General features: G+C 43.5%; 1 protein-coding gene across 12 annotated transcripts in view; it reads left to right on the forward strand.

Annotated features, from left to right (window-relative positions):
* Positions 1 to 17340, forward strand: part of LOC130267383 (START domain-containing protein 10-like) — a 217534-nt gene that overhangs the window by 169717 nt on the left and 30477 nt on the right. Inside the window, exon 1 of one of the 12 annotated variants that reach the window (XM_056517051.1) lies at positions 1126 to 1223. The exons of 2 other annotated variants lie outside the window; for them this stretch is intronic. In XM_056517051.1, the coding sequence (XP_056373026.1) occupies positions 1137 to 1223 (87 nt within the window). In that variant the 5' untranslated portion in view covers positions 1126 to 1136. Of the gene's footprint in view, positions 1 to 1125; positions 1224 to 3936; positions 4003 to 4196; positions 4248 to 4448; positions 4610 to 5851; positions 6343 to 9772; positions 9930 to 12205; positions 12418 to 14394; positions 14569 to 17340 lie in introns of those variants that run through there. 9 more of the 12 variants (XM_056517052.1, XM_056517059.1, XM_056517058.1 and 6 more) reach the window with 9 other exon arrangements.

Here is a 17340-nt window from a genome sequence, read left to right on the forward strand (position 1 = left end):
ATTTCCAAGCCAAATCCGCAGAAAGAATAGACATGTCTATTCTTTTTGAGGATGCCGGAATCAGGATTTCCGTGGCATTTCCATGTGAACAGTGCAAATAGTTGAAATCAATGGGTCTCTGCTGCAGTGGAACATCTGTGCAGAACATTTGGGCATAATTCCACCATGTGAACATACCCTCACAATGAATATGTTACATAGTGGAACCACCAGATATAGTCATAGGGCCCATGCACACTACGGAACTTCAGCAAGGAATTTCCCATTTAAATTGCTTCTGTAGATACATGCTGTCTGGAATCAGGGTTAAAGGGGGTACTCCGGTGGAATTTTTTTTCTTTCTTCGAATCAGCTTGTGCCATACAGTTAGAGAGCTCCAGAATACAAAAATTATCCTCCATACTACCGGCAGTAAAAAAAAAAAAAAAAAAAAAAAAGTACATACCTTCCTTCGCGCCTCCAGTAAGCCACTCCGGTCTCCGCCGCGATCCTCTTCCTGGTTCCTGATGGTCGACGAGTGATACTGCCCGACTCAGCCGGCGATAGGCTGAGTGGCAGTGTGAGAACGCTTCAAGACACACAATTCCTCACTACACCAGCTTCCAGGATGAGAATCACGGCGGAGGCCGGAGCCGGTTACCAGAGGCACCAGGGGAGCGAAGGAGGTAAGTACCTGTTTAATTTTTTACTGCCGGCAGTATGGGGGACAATTTTTGTATTCTGGAGTTCTTTATTAAACAAATTTGAAAACTACTTCTATATAAAAATCTTAATCGTTCAAGTACTTATCAGCTGCTGTATGCTCCTGAGGAAGTTCTTTTTGTGATGTCGCAGTACAGGACATGGTCCTGTACTACCCTTAGGCCCTGTCAGGTTGAGTCCCTCAGTGACCTGGGGACTCCCCTGCAAGGTCTCCCCCTGTTGTTTCCAGAATGTTGGGTATATCACTTTAATGGCTAGACAGTATCCTTATGTATAAGTAGTACAAAGGACCTGTCAGAGGTCTCAAGGACCTGTGAGTCTGTCACATGTTCTCCCAGAGAGCACCAGCTTAAACTATGACCCGCAGCTTGACCAATGGGCTTTAGCCCAGCCCCCCACTATATAAAGTGGTGGCCATTACAATTCGCTCTCTTATGATCTTTGCTGAGGAACAGTTAACACCAGAGATCTCAGTGCAAGTGATCAGCATCTGGAAGACCCCAAAAGCTGCAGTCATTCCAGTAAGTCTCAAGTCTATGTCTGCTGTCACTGAAACTAGTCAAGTATATATAATTACAAGTATATTGGTCCAGCAAGCTGCAAGGTCCTCTGGGTCCTACCCACGTCTCTGGGAAATCTGGCCTTAGCTGTGAAAATAATTCCATCTGTCTTAGGGTGCGTTCACATGCGCGGATTTACAGCGTATTTTACGTTGCAAATCCGCTGGTGAAGGCCCCGCTCTATGCTGGCTTTACGTGTGCCTGCAATACACCGCTACCAGCAGACACACTGCGATGTGCGAGTCGCAGTATACTCGCACATCGCGGGAGCTCTCTGCCTAGCTCAGAGCAGGGAGAGCGGCCGCCATGTGCGAGTAAGCCGCACACATCGCTGCACTGTGTCTGCTCGTAGCGGCGTATTGCCGCTACCAGAAGGCACATATAAAGCCAGCGTACAGCGGGGCCTTCACCAGGGTATCCGCAGCTAAATACGCTGCGAAAATCCATACGTGTGAACGTACCCTTATACTCAGTAAAGCCTTCGTTTGACCATAACTGGTTGTGGACTCTCATTTCACTACTAGCAACTGAGATAGCGAAGAAGCCGGGCGTGTGGTGTTCCGGAACCCTAAAACCACACTGGCATCACGAACACTAGGGGTTAAGAACATCTTGCCCCCAGGGTTAATACCATCTGATCCCACCACTCACACCACAACCGTGGTCCTGCGATACACCCGTGGGTCACCACATTTTTCTTTTTGAATTTCTTTTCTGTCTGACCACAATGCTCTCTGCTGACACCTCTGTCCATGTCAGGAACTGTCCAGAGTAGGAGCAAATCCCCATAGCAAACCTATCCTGCTCTGGACAGTTCCTGACATGGACAGAGGTGTCAGCAGAGAGCACTGTGGTCAGACTGGAAAGAAATTCAAAAAGAAAAGAACTTTCTGTGGAGCATTAGGCTTCCCTCACACTATGGAATTTCCGAGCAGATTTCCGCTTCCGAAATTTGGCTGTGAATAGGTTTTGCGTTAACCCATTCACATTGTGGAATTCCCTCCATGGAAATTCCACACTCTGGACCCCTCTCTTTCTGGCGGAAATCAGCACAGACTGCATTGCATTGGTGGTGACGGCACAAGTCTGGGCGGTTATTCTGTAGTGTGAACATAGCCTTACTCTACAGCAAGCTCATGTAGCCTGCGATAGACTGAGTATGTCGCTGATCTGATAATCCACCAAGTGTGAACGTGGCCCTATAGTTTCGGCACCACTCTACAGGCTGACCATTATAAGATTAACTGTACATTCCCATGACTCCTACTTGTGTCAACCTACTGTATACTGATATGGTCTCCGCAAAATCCATAACACGGCCCACCATGTATCTCGTATGGAACAAAAAGACCTGTTGCATCCGCTCCGGCTCTAGGGCCCAGGTGCAACTATCAACTTTGTACCCCCTATAACAGTGGTGTCCAACCTGAGGATGTCCAGATGTTGCAAAACTACAACTCTCAGCATGACCGGTCATGCTGGGAGTTGTAGTTTTGCAACATCTGGAGGTCCACAGTTTGGAGACCACTGCCCTATATTAACAACCAAGCTCTGGTGTATATATGGTGTATAACCTCTGCTATGGTGTTAATGAGGGAGAATACAGTCATAAAGCAAGTTCAACATTTTTGTTTTTTGTTACCCATAGCAACCAATCGGAACTCCATTTTGAATTTTTTTTTTTAAACTCCTCTGACCAACTGAAAGTTGCACTGTGATTGGTTGCCATGGACAACAAGGCTATTTTGCAAGTAAATAAAACACATAGAACTAGGGCCTTTTCTTTCTTATTCCCGGTTCTGTGAAGTCACCTGACATGTGAGCCTTTTTCAGAGCTGGATCATATGACACATAATACCGAATCGGGACGTGTCTCATTTTACGTCGCCATAGCTTCAGCTCCTCCCTAAATCCAACACCGGTTTGATGTTCCCTGCCAGGCCTGCAGTATTGGCATCAGGTATAATGGGCAGCATCACGTGACCGATGTACGTGACGCCATTGCTGGAGGCCTATTCTCTTGTGGAGGTGGCATGGGTGCGCTTGGAGGTTTTAGGCTATGTTCAGACTAAGGAGTCTCTTTCTGGATAGAAATTCCGAAGGGCGACCGGCACTTACTGAATTAGTCGGTCACCCATTAAAGGGGTGCTCCAGCATTCTGAACATTTTGTTCAAAACGATCGGAGGCCGTGATCGTGAAATCACTGTCAAGCCCCCTCGTGATGTCACATCACGCCCCCTCCATTCATGTCTATTTATGTTTTAGAACGCCGGGTGCTGCGGGAGATCGGGGGGGGGGGGCAGCAGCTGGACCGCCGCGATTAGACATCTTATGCCCTATCCCCTAAAAAGAGTATCTCTTTTTAGGGTGCGTTCCCACACGGTGTATACGCAGCATATTTGACGCTGCACAAAATTTATGGAAACAGCGGTAAATGTGCTGCGTATTCCATGCTCACTATATGCACAGGGCTTTCCGGCGTCAGCCCAATGTGTGCAGTGAGTTTTGGAAGCGGAGCCGCGCGTCAGTCACGCCGGCACACGGCCCCGCCTCTAAAACTCACTACACACATAGGGCTGCCACCAGAAAGCCCTCTGCGTATAGTGAACAAGGAATACGCAGCGTATTTAACGCTGCTGCCATAAATTTTGCGCAGCATCAAATAGGGTGCGTTCCCACACGGCGTATATGCAGCGTAAGAGTGGCGCAAATTCTGTAGGGGTGTACCCAGCCTTGGGGGTGAGTACAGTGTTTTATGTTTTCTGTCAGAGTATTTTTCTAAAAATCCCCTTTTTAAAAACCTATATTTCTGAAAATAATACATGTTTTGCACTTCACTTCTTTCTTAGCTTTATTCACACAAACCACTCACACAGTGGACACATGCCGAACACAAAACGAACCCCTAAATAAATTCTTATCTCAGACCAGACCCCCTTATTGATCCTCACCCAAAACCAGACTCCAAATTCTATCCTCGTAAGGTCAGGTTGACACGTTGTTTTTTGTCCATATTTTACGCCGATTTTTTTTTTTTTTTTTTTTTTTTTTTTTTTTTTTAGCATTTGGGACATATTGTAAGACCTGGGGGAGATTTATCAAAAACTGTGCAGAGGAAGAATGGTGCAGTTGCCCATGGCAACCAATCAGATTGCTTCTTTCATTTTTAAAGAGACCTGTGAAAAATGAAAGCAGCGATCTGATTGGTTGCTATGGGCAACTGGGCAACTTTTCTTCTGGACAGGTTTTGATAAATCTCCCCCTTTATTTATTTTTTTTTTCGTACAGAGGACATTTAAGTGAACTCTAATTAGGAAGCAGCACAGGTTTCACCAATAGCATAAAAGTATGCCCATCACTGTACAGTAGTGTTTTTCAAACAGTGTGTCTCCAGCTGTTGCAAAACTACAACTCCCAGCATGCCCGGACAGCCTTTGGCTGTCCGTGCATGCTGGGAGTTGTAGTTTTGCAACAGCTGGAGACATGTTGTTTAAAAAAACACTTGTTTAGATTATCGTAACCTATATTGATGTAAATATATATCTATATATCTATCTAGATAGATATATAGATATATAGATATCTATATATATAGATATCTATATATATATATAGATATCTATATATAGATATCTATATATATATAGATATCTATATATATATATATAGATATATATAGATATAGATATAGATATAGATATAGATATAGATATAGATATATATATAGATATATATAGATATATATAGATATATATAGATATATATAGATATATAGATATATAGATATATAGATATATATATATATATAGATATCTATATATATATAGATATCTATATATATATATATATATATATATCTAGTTATATAGATATATATATATATCTAGATATATAGATATATATATATATCTAGATATATAGATATATATATATATATAGAGAGAGATAGAGAGATAGATATATAGATATATATATATATATATATATATATTTTTTTTTTTTTTTTTTTTAAGGGATTTTCCCCTTTAGAAAAACGTATCCCCCATATGTGGATAGTTTAACAAGGGATATGTTTTTCATCATCCTAATTAGAGATGAGCGAACTTACAGTAAATTCGATTCGTCACGAACTTCTCGGCTCGGCAGTTGAAGACTTTTCCTGCATAAATTAGTTCAGCTTTCCGGTGCTCCGGTGGGCTGAAAAAGGTGGATACAGTCCTAGGAGACTCTTTCCTAGGAATGTATCCACCTTTTCCAGCCCACCGGAGCACCTGAAGGCTGAACTAATTTATGCAGGAAAAGTCATCAACTGCCGAGCCGAGAAGTTCGTGACGAATCGAATTTACTGTAAATTCGCTCATCTCTAATCCTAATCACTGTATTAGTCAGTGATCGGCTAAGCGGGCTGTTACTGCTATTCAGCGGAGATTTATCAAAACCTGTTCAGAGGAAAAGTTGCCCAGTTGCCCATAGCAACCAATCAGATCGCTTCTTTCATTTTTAACAAGGCCTCTGCAAAATGAAAGTAGTGCTCTGATTGGTTGCTATGGGCAACTGGGTAACTTTTCCTCTGCACAGGTTTTGATAAATCTCCCCCCGAGTGCTCAGGGGAGAAGCCGCAGAATGTGAGAGCCGAGGGGTCTCAGTGGTCGAAATTAAACACGTGTCTCCTATCCTGTGGACATAACCATAAGTTTGACATAACCGGAGAACCCCCTTTTAAATTCTAAAGTTTATTGCGGAGTGTTAACAGCAAGTCAGCAGACCCTTTCATCTGTGACTCTGACACATGAAACATTTGGCTTTCAGGGTATTTTCCGGAAGATCAAAGGCTCTCGTTCGATGTCAGGAGTAATTTCGCTGCCAAAAAAAAAAAAACCAGTATGGCGGTGGCTTAGTCAATTCTAGTATTACAACTCTATCAGGCAGAAAATCATGACGTTGCTTTTACATTTACTTTGGGTTTGACAAATCTAGGACACCCTGTATCTGGGATGTGCAGAAGCGAATTCCTATTATTTCTACACTGCAGATGGGATTTTTTTTTGCATGTTTTTCAGGTTGTGTGATCTATGCATGGTAGGTACCCCGCCTCAAATCTAATAGCGTCTTTATTACCATAGAGCATCCAGTATCTTTCCAAGGGAATCTGTGAAGTGCTAGTGCTAAATCTTACCTAGCAAATAGAGATGAGCGAACTTACAGTAAATTCGATTCGTCACAAACTTCTCGGCTCGGCAGTTAATGACTTTTCCTGCATAAATTAGTTCAGCTTTCAGGTGCTCCCGTGGGCTGGAAAAGGTGGATACATTCCTAGGAGACTCTTTCCTAGGACTGTATCCATCTTTTCCAGCCCACCGGAGCACCGGAAAGCTGAACTAATTTACGCAGGATAAGTCATCAACTGCCGAGCTGAGAAGTTCGTGACGAATCGAATTTACTGTAAGTTCGCTCATCTCTACTAGCAAACATTTGAATCTGCGTCGTGGTTTGCAATGCATCTTTTGGCAGTAAATAGTGGAAATTTACAAAGCAATTATTTAATAGTTGGCAGGCCACTGGAGTATGTGGAAGTCTTGAAGATTTAATAATAATCCCCATAATAATAATCCCCATAATAATACAGTGGTCCCTCAACATACGATGGTAATCCGTTCCAAATGGACCATCGTTTGTTGAAACCATCGCATGTTGAGGGATCCGTGCAATGTATAGGACAGTGGCTTACAACCTGCGGACCTCCAGATGTTGCAAAACTACAACACCCAGCATGCCCGGACAGCCGTTGGCTGTCCGGGCATGCTGGGTGTTGTAGTTCTGCAACATCTGAAGGTCCGCAGGTTTAAGACAACTGTTAGAGGAAGTTGTACTCACGTGTCCCCGCCGCTCCGGACCGTCACCGCTGCCCGGGATGTCGCCGTCCATCGCTGTGGCCGCGTCCCCGGGGTGTCCCCGACGCTCCGGCAAGGCCTCTGCTTCCCCAGCATCCTCGCTCTCCGTCGCCGCCATCACGTCGCTACGCACGCCGCTCCTATTGGATGACGGGACGGCATGCGCGCGACGTGATGACGTCGATGGAAAGCGCCGACAATGCAGGGGATCCCGAAAAGGACGCGCCGGAGCCCCGAGGACAGGTAAGTGATCATCAGCAGACAACACGGGGCACCGTTAACGGCTATCCGGTGGCAGCTGAAGCAGTCTGGGCTGCCGGATAGCCGTTTATGCGATGGCACTGACATACAAAAGCATCGTATGTTGATGCTGCCTTCAACATGCGATGGCCTCTGAAAGGCCATCGCATGTTGAAATTATCGTATGTCGGGGCCATCGTAGGTCGAGGGGTCACTGTAATTCCAATAATAATCCCAATAATAATAATAATTCCTCACACGCCAAATGAAGCAAATGTAATTTATCTCCATCTAAATAATGCAATGGAGATTCCGCTGCAGCAGAGTCCGGTTGAATTTAACCGGATTGTGCTGTGCTGTGCACACAGCAGAATTTCCGCGCTAGATGTTTCTGGTGCGGAAATTCTGATTTCGGTGTCTGCAGAAAGAAAGAACCTGTCCATTCTTTCTGCGGACTCTGCATGGAATGCATAGCCGTCAATGAGATGGTGCCTTCCCTTGCCGTCTTAGCGCCGGTATGTAATGCTAGACACTTTAACCCCTTTTAAGGACTTTTTAATTTTAGCATATACATTTTTTTTTTTTCTTCCTCACCAAATAACGTTTTCAATTTATTCACTTTTATATGAGACTTGGTTTTTTTGCAACACCAGTTTTACATATTGTAATGATGTCAATCATTTTACCACACAATCTACAGCAAAACAAAAAATATGTAGGGCTAAATTGAAGAAAGTCATTTTGCAACTTTTTAGGGCTTCCGCTTCTACGCTGTGCTTCTTATTCGTAAAAAATTACACCTCATCTGTAGGCCCATATGACCGCATTTCCCGCTGCTGCTGCAGATTTTGTGCAGCGTGAAATACGCTGCGTATAGGCCAAGTGGGTCCGTGCCCTTAAGGGAGGGGAGAAAGGGGGTTACATTTAGGAGGCAGCACTAAACAAATGAGCTCACTGAAGGGGCAAGCAGTGAATAACTGCATTACCCCCTGACACAATAGTTTTTTGTAAGTCAGACAGTGAGGCACCCCCCAGTTACACAGAACCTAGTTATTTTCCTACACACAATAATTCCTTGTCCCAGTGAAATTACAAGCTGCAACAGTGCTGTGCCTGTATTATACTTATGTACTTTAATGATAGATATTATGGATTTATTATTATCTGCAGGATCATGGAGGTTTAAAGGGAGGGGGATTGTTATAGGACATTATATCGGGTTGGCGTGCAACACTGCCGTTACTAGCCCATGTCAAGTATCCTCACATAATTTACCCTTGTGATACGTTAAAGGTAAAGAGGGCTACACTGACTCTTTGTAGCACTACAGATTGCAAAAAATATATAAAAATTATCCTATTTTGGTATTGCTGTGTGTGAAATTGTGCAAACTATTGCAATATAAAGTTATGGATCTCACACTGTAAATAAAAGTTAGATTTCCAAATTTCGAAATGTGCTCTGGACAAGTAGGGAGAGAACTTAATATTTTATTTTTTATTTTTTAAACAAAGTATATTAGAAAAGGTTTTTTTTTTTTTATTTACCATAAGGAGTGGAATAGCAAAAATTAGTTTTAATGAGTGCCCATTTATCTAAAGGGGTACTCCGCCCCTAGACATCTTATCCCCTATCCAAAGGATAGGGGATAAGATGTCAGATCGCCGGGGTCCCGCTGCTGGGGACCCCGGGAATCCCCGCTGCGGCACCCCGCTATCATTACTGCGCAGAGCGAGATCGCTCTGCACGTAATGACGGCAATACAGGGGCCGGAGCATCGTTGCGTCACGCTCCGCCCCTCATGACGTCACGGCCCGCCCCCATCAATACAAGTCTATGGGAAGGGGGCATGGCGGTCATCACGCCCCCTGCCATAGACTTGCATTAAGGGGACAGGCCGTGATGTCATGAGGGGCGGAGCCATGACATCACGCTGCTCCGGCCCCTGTATCGCCCGTCATTACGCACAGAGCGAACTCACTCTGTGCAGTAATGATGGCGGGGTGCCGCAGCGGGGATCCCCGGGGTCCCCAGCAGCGGAACCGCGGCGATCTAAAATCTTATCCCCTTTAATGCTGGGCATCACCGATCTGGCCCAGTGATCAGTCCCACAAAAAAATATTAAATAAAATAAACTTAAACCTGTAAATAAAAAAAGTTAAAGCTATTAGAAGGTGGGGTGGAAAAAATGAAATGCAAAAAAGAGAAATGGCCCGGCCCTAAAGTGTTAATCTACTGTATATGACAGTCTCTCATATCGGTGGTGATCACATGATCTTGTTAGTACGGAGTGTTTTACAAGCCGCAGTCCTCTGATTACTTAGAGGAGATGGCTCCCATGTTCTATTGTTTAATATTTAACAATGGACGGAAGTATCTTCTTGCTGCCGAAATGTCACAGGTCTCATCTGTCCAGAGCGGCAGGAGACTCCATCTACTGATTCACATATCTGTGGCCTTAATGACGTCATCGGTCAAGGAGTCTCCTGGGACTGTGGATGGAAGAATTTCTGGAGATCTTGTTACTTATATCAGGTACAATGCATAAGGAGTTCAAGAAGTTCTATGTAACTGATTGTAAAACAAAAAGCAGAGGCGCTCCATGGTGCATTCTGCACAGTGTAAAACAGGTAGGGGAGTCAGCGGCTTACCGAAGCAGGTTGTGCACCCGCATACACAACAATGGTGATCGTAAATGAGGGAAATCCAGCTTGTCTGCAGCCTTCCTGAGTAGATATAATGGACAACAAAAGAGACTTAAAGTTTCAGGAATTCAGCGGCGCTGTACAGGACGTCAAACACTGGAGCCAGCAGTATGTATAAAATCCTTTACTCTGTATATCATGCAACGCGTTTCACTGCTCACGCACAGCTTCCTCAGACATGTCAGGTAAGGGAACCCTCCCAGCTTTATACCGGTGTGGTAGAAAGGAAAAAATGGGGGAGATTTTTTGGTGGAGCGCTTCTGCTGGTAATGAACAAGACTCAACGGCCACGGCTGCACAGGACAAAGGTTTATTCGGAATAGTATAGGACAACGCTGACACGCCACCGCTGCACAGCATACACAGACAGGACACACAAACTTGAACTCTGTGGACCTGAGGAAGGCGCTTGTTAGCGCCGAAATGCGTTGTCCTATCTATTTTATTCCCAATAAGCCTTTGTCCTGTGCAACCGTGGCTGTTGAGTCTTGTTCATTATCAGCAGAAGTGCTCCACCAAAAAATCCCCCCCCCCCCCCATTTTTTCCTTTCTCCATTTCGCATTCATATTTCCGTACCTTTGAGGATACGGAAAAAGGGGATAGCGAGCTGCACAATGTATACATCCTACTCATCTACCCCCTCGCAGAGGATTTCTGTTTTGCTCTGCTAGAATCTCCCGGCGGACCGCGTCGAAACCCAAGACGAAGGGGAGAGTTAGGCCTCCACATTCCTTCCATCATCTTCCCGGAGAGCGTCCCTCTTTTTTTCTACTTCTGCCTTAGCTTTATACAGGACTATTTTAACCCTTTACATTCAAATACAATTTATCAAAAACATACAATACAGCCAGCATAAAATATAACACAAATAAAAATACACTTATGTATATACAAATATAGGTGGATATGTTAGCACCTGATTACTTGCTTGGCTACACTAAGTGCAGAATAAAGCTAGCAAGCGTTTTCCATAGTCTCATGAGAGGTTAAAGTAGCCAACTTATGAATCCAAAAGGATTCACGATTAATTAAATGTTGGAATCTCTGAATTGTATTGTATGTTTTTGATAAATTGTGTTTGAATGTAAAGGGTTAAAATCCTTCAGTATAAAGCTGGGAGGTTCCCTTACCTGACATGCCTGAGGAAGCTGTGCATGAGCAGTGAAACGCGTTGCATGATGTATAGAGTAAAGGATTTTATACATGCTGCTGGCTCCAGTGTTTGACGTCCTGTACAGCGCCGCTGAATTACTAAAACTTTTTGAAGCATCTTTTGTTGTCCATGTAACTCTCTTCTACGACTGGTCAGGTTCACCAAACTCAACTAATAAAGAATGTGGGGGACGTTTATCATAATCTTAGAGTTTTATTTTTTTGCACATATTTGGTCCATGAAATGTTGCATGTGCTCCTAAAACACTTTTTTTTATTTTTTATTTTTTTTAAGACTTTTGGTTGTTAGCAAAAAGCTACAAATGATCTTACAAAAGTCAATTTCAGTTGTAATGGATTTATCAAGTCTTGAATATATCTCACAAAAAGTCACAAACCCCTCCAAAACACCGCAAATCTACATCTCAAAAGTGAATAAAGTTGCAAATTTTTGTGCAAAATTTGCATTTTCCACACCACAAAAGTTGCATGCAAGGTTTGGTCACGTCCCCCACCATATTCACTTGTACGGTGCTAAGACACCAGACACAGCCCATAGACAAGAGCAGCACTTTCTACAGAACAATGCAGACCTTTGTCTCTTGTCAGACAACCTCCAATAACCTCTTCCTGCTAAAACAACTTTTGGCAACAGTTTTTTTTATTTATTTTTTTTTCTAGAAACCATAATTAGTTGTGGTTCTTTTTTGTTTTTCTCTTGTGTTTTTTGTTTTTCAACATTAACAGCACACCAAAGAGAAAAAAAATTGTTGGGTAAAAGGGAATAACAATTGTGGGGATTGTGTATTTACAGTGTACATTATATTTATTCATTGTATCTATTTTTATTTTATTTTAGCTTTCAGCCACCAGGGAGACTTTAACAACTGATCCTATAAAGCACTGGTCTTCAAACACTGGCCCTCCAGTTGTTTCAAAACTTCAACTCACAGCATGCTTCATCTCTTAGCAGGATTGCTGGAATTTGTAGTTTTGCAACAGCTGGAGGGTCACCGTTTGGAGACCACTGCTTTAAAAGGGAATCTGTCATCACTTTAATGCTGCCAGAGCCAAAACCCATTAGGGACATCCCTGGCAGCTTCTCTATGGCCTAGCTTGATGGACCCAAACAGAAAAGAGATCAATCAAGATTGGTGCGCTGGAGGTAAGCCGCATGACAGGTCCCACTTACTTGCTAGTGCAGTATACTGCAATACTACAGTTCACTATATATTGAATTTTGACAGATGTACTAAGATGGGAGGCTTAGGGTCTTTTACTAGTTCCCTGAACTCTATCGCCCCAAAACAGAATGACTGTCCCTCTAACTGCTGGGCATCTCTAACCGACTGGAATTGCCAGCAGAAATCAGCTAAACAGGCTACATTAGGCTCTTATGCACCTATTTCAGAGTACCCAGTTAAGTGTTTGCAGAAGAGTCCTTGCTCAGCTATAACCTCTTCTGGCTCGATAATCTCAACTATCCAATTCCAAAATTTAACATTAATACCCTATCGGTATGGACTGGAGACAGTCTTGGACTAAGAGAACTGATCAGGTTAGACTTTAGCAACTGGAATGGATGTAGATACACTGGCAGAGCTATATTTGGACAACTTGCTTCACAGCAGGCTTAGCTGGCAGAAGAAATTGAACAAAAACTCACTGTACGGGTGCCGGATCCGGCTGGGAGAGGTTAAAACCAGGCGCTCCCGTACCCCATCCGCACCAGCGCTGAAATCCATTTACTTTAATGAGCCGACCGGAGTCAAATGGTGGCTCCGGTCGGCTCATTTTTGACCCGTATCCGGTTTCCTGACCGGACCTAAAACCATAGTATACTTCAATTTTAGGTCCGGTCAGGAAACTGGATACAGGTTAAAAAATGAGCCGACCGGAGTCACCATTTGACTCCGGTTGGCTCATTAAAGTAAATGGATTTCAGCGCTGGTCCGGCTGGGGTACGGTTTTCCCCTCCCCAAGCAGGATCCGGCACCTGTACAGTGAAAATGAGGTGTGAATGCAGCCTTAGCAGGACATCTGACTAGATGTTCACCTTCTCTGGCTAAGTCCAAGCTAACTATTTAAAACAGCTTCAGCCCTCTGTGGAGAGAGGGTTTGACTCCTAGCAGCAATTAGTCTGAGGGAAGGTAATGTGACCAAAGTTCCATGCATCCTTTACATATATGATCTACCAGTAGTGGCAGTAGAGAGTAAAATATTTACCCTTGCATTTTCTCAAAACCACATTGTATGCAGAGATGCAGTGTAACATACAAAAGTACAAGTAATACATTTGAGACTCATGATACCCAGGCAAAAATGTAAATACTTGCAAAGAAACTCCTTAGCCACATGATAACTTTAGACTACAGCCACAAGGAGATGGTACCAGTGCACGGTACTGTCAGCATTACTTGAGACTTTAAAGGTGTGCTCCGGTTGAAAACTTTATTTTTTATTTTTAATCAACTGGTGCCAAAAAGTTAAACATATTTGTAAATTACTTCTATATAAAAATTAATCCTCCAGTACTTATTAGCTGCTGAATACTACAGAGGAATTTCTTTTCGGAACACAGTGCTCTTTGCTGACATCACAAGCACAGTGCTCTCTGCTGACATCTCTGTCCATTTTAGGAACTGTCCAGAGCAGCATATGTTTGCTATGAGGATTTTCTCCTACTCTGGACAGTTCTTAAAATGAACAGAGATGTCAGCAGAGAGCACTGTGCTCCTGATGTCAGAAGAGAGCTCTGTGTTCCAAAAAGAAAATAATTTCCTCTGTAGTATTCAGCAGCTAATAAGTACTGGAAGGATTAAGATTTTTAAATAGAAGTAATTTACAAATATGTTTAACTTTCTGGCACCAGTTGATGATGGTTTTTTTTTTTTTTTTTTCCCACCGGAGTACCCCTTTAAAATCTTTGTCTTCTGTAATAGTACTAAAATAGAAAACTGCAGATAATGGGAAGGCATCCATCTGAGGTTATTGCACTGCGGCACAATGTAAATTCTCTGAAGCTGCAGAAAAGCCTCTTCTGTGGAATCATTAAATTGCTTGTTGTGCATATTCTACAATGTAAATAGAGGAGGATTGGCGTCCCGTCCCTGTAATTGTTGTAGCTGTAGATCCCAATGGGACTGGCACTTCTATAATGATACATGTATATAATTAGTTACATGGATCCCATTTCCTTACACCAGCTGATATACATTACACCTATGGACAGCGTTTTCTGTCTTCTATCAAGTAAAAGATACGTCAGAAGCTTGGACTGGTGGGAGTTCGGGTAATTCTAATTCTTCACTGAGAGGTTACTAAATGTTTAACTGTCTTTCCACTTAATCATTATTATAATTTATTGGAGCCTTTATACCCACATGCACTTTGTACACGTGGTATTATGAAGTAATCTCAAAGAAAGCGGCAACTAAAGCTAGCACCGCCGTTACTATTAGCAACCAGCATAAAGAGAGACCCAGTATCCAGGTCCATCAAGCATACTGAGTCAGGTATGGGTGTTCCCACAGCGCTACACGCTAGAAATAGCAGAGTCCAATGCACAATTACATAAGAGAGAATTAGCGGAGTGCTCACCGTGTAGATGTAGGCACTTCAACCGGACGTGTAGAACCACAGACTCCGATCAATCCTGGCAGGGAGGTGGCAGATGGATACGGGGGGAGCTGTGTAGATGTAGGCACTTCAACCGGACGTGTAGATTGATACAGGGGGGGGGGGGGAGCTGTGTAGATGTAGGCACTTCAACCGGACGTGTAGAACCACACAGACTCCGATCAATCCTGGCAGGGAGGCGGCAGATGGCTACGGGGGGGAGCTTCAGACGTCGGGCAACGCCCGACATCTGAAGCTCCCCCCGTATCCATCTGCCGCCTCCCTGCCAGGATTGATCGGAGTCTGTGTGGTTCTACACGTCCGGTTGAAGTGCCTACATCTACACAGCTCCTACAACATCTACACAGCTCCCCCCCCCCCCCCTCCGTATCAATCTACACGTCCGGTTGAAGTGCCTACATATACACAGCTCCCCCTGTATCAATCTGCCGCCTCCCTGCCAGGATTGATCGGAGTCTGTGGTTCTACACGTCCGGTTGAAGTGCCTACTAGTGTTGAGCAGCATAGGCCATATTCGAATTCGCGAATATTCGCGAATATATGGACGAATATTCGTCATATTCGCGAATATTCGCATATTCGTAATGTTCTCGTTTTATTTTCGCACATGCGAATATTCGCATGTGCGAAAATTAACATATGCGAAAATTTGCATATACAAAAATTAATATGAGCTAAAATTCGCATATGCGAAACTTATCATATGAAAATGTTCGCATATGCGAAAATTCGCGCACCAGTCTCACACAGTAGTATTAGAGCCTTCTTACACCACATAAGCTGGAAGCAGAGAGGGATGATCACTGTGATGTGTACTGTGAAAAAAATAAATAAATAAAATAAAATAAGAATATTCGTCATTACGAATATATAGCGCTATATTCGCGAATTCGCGAATATGCGATATTCGCGAATAAAATTCGAATTGCGAATATTCGCGAGCAACACTAGCGCCTACATCTACACGGTGAGCACTCTGCTAATTCTCTCATGTGATTGGGTATTATGAAGTACTTCACATAAAGAATTAAGATGACATTGAAATAAATTCGCTTAAAGGGCATGTGTAATGCCAACGGTTGGTATCCGCCAACATGTGGCTTGTCTCATCACGTGCCACTGCTTGGCTGCAATTGCTGCTTCACCTCCATGCAGAGTGGTCCAGGCTCCTTAAAGGACATCTGCAGCGAAATTAACACTTATCCCCTATCCACAGGATAGGGGATAAGTGTTTGATCGCGGGGGGTCTGACCGCTGGGACTCCCTGTGATCTCCTGTACGGGGCCGCGGCTATGCCGTGGCTCTCCCGTGCAGGGGGCATGCCAGCCGCAGCATGACGTTTCGGCTGGCACGCCCCCTCCATACAGCTCTATGGGAGAGGCGAGGAGGCAGTGTTCCTGCCTCCCCGTCTCCCCCATAGAACTGTATTGGGACAGGGACCATTTTCATATGGAATTCATATAGCTACATTCCATTTCTAAAGCAACCAGACAGTAGCGGAGATACCTGTCAATCAACCTACTATCTCTATGTGCGCCTCGCTGCCACGAGGACGCTACCAACATTGCCACTTACCTGCTGTCGGCAGCGCTGCGGATTCGCCATCTGAAGATCACCGCCACCTTCTGCTGTCCGGACGTAGGAGCTGTGGGACCGCTGTCTTGACGCCACTTGCAGGCGCTGCAGGTCCGCGACTCGGCATCCGCCGCCACTGATACGTACACAATATACTGCGAGGACTGCATCTTAGAAGGGATCGCAGAGGTGATCGCAACCGAACATACCCGGGAGTGGTGAGATACAAAATTACCTGTCACAACTTCCAGTATCTCTTGCATAGTTGACAATCATCATAGACTTTATTTGCTGCAGCAGTATAAATCTGTACAACTTGTTACAAATTGATTGCGCTAGAGACTTGAACTCAAAGTATGTGTTTGAAACAAAACAAAATATCTATGCTGGCCAGCATTTTCTATATCCTTTTCTATATCTATCGTCGATTAAGGACTGAAGGAACTTATTAAGAATTACTACTGCCGGCTGACAGTCTCATATATGGTTGCTACTGGTTACAGCCATTGAGTTGCTATTTGTATAGTTTGCGCCAATCGGTAAAAGAAAAAAACGAGCGCATTTAGAGGAATATATCTACCTTCCTATAGTGGTCACAATTTTTAATATTTTATTATTTGCCATACCATTTTATTGATATACTTGTTGGAGTGGTGTTATCACAAGGGCCCTGTGGTACACCTATCTCCACTAGTTATATATATATATATATATATATATATATATATATATATATATATATATATATATATATATTAAATAGTTGTTTATTTATCAAACTATATCCTATGGCCATTTGTTCAAGACCTTGAGCCCCAATTTACCTTCTATTTACATTTAACTATTTCATCACCTTGGGTATTATAGGTGATAT

Source organism: Hyla sarda, chromosome 4, assembly GCF_029499605.1.
Source record: "Hyla sarda isolate aHylSar1 chromosome 4, aHylSar1.hap1, whole genome shotgun sequence".
NCBI classification, from domain to species: Eukaryota; Metazoa; Chordata; class Amphibia; order Anura; family Hylidae; genus Hyla; species Hyla sarda.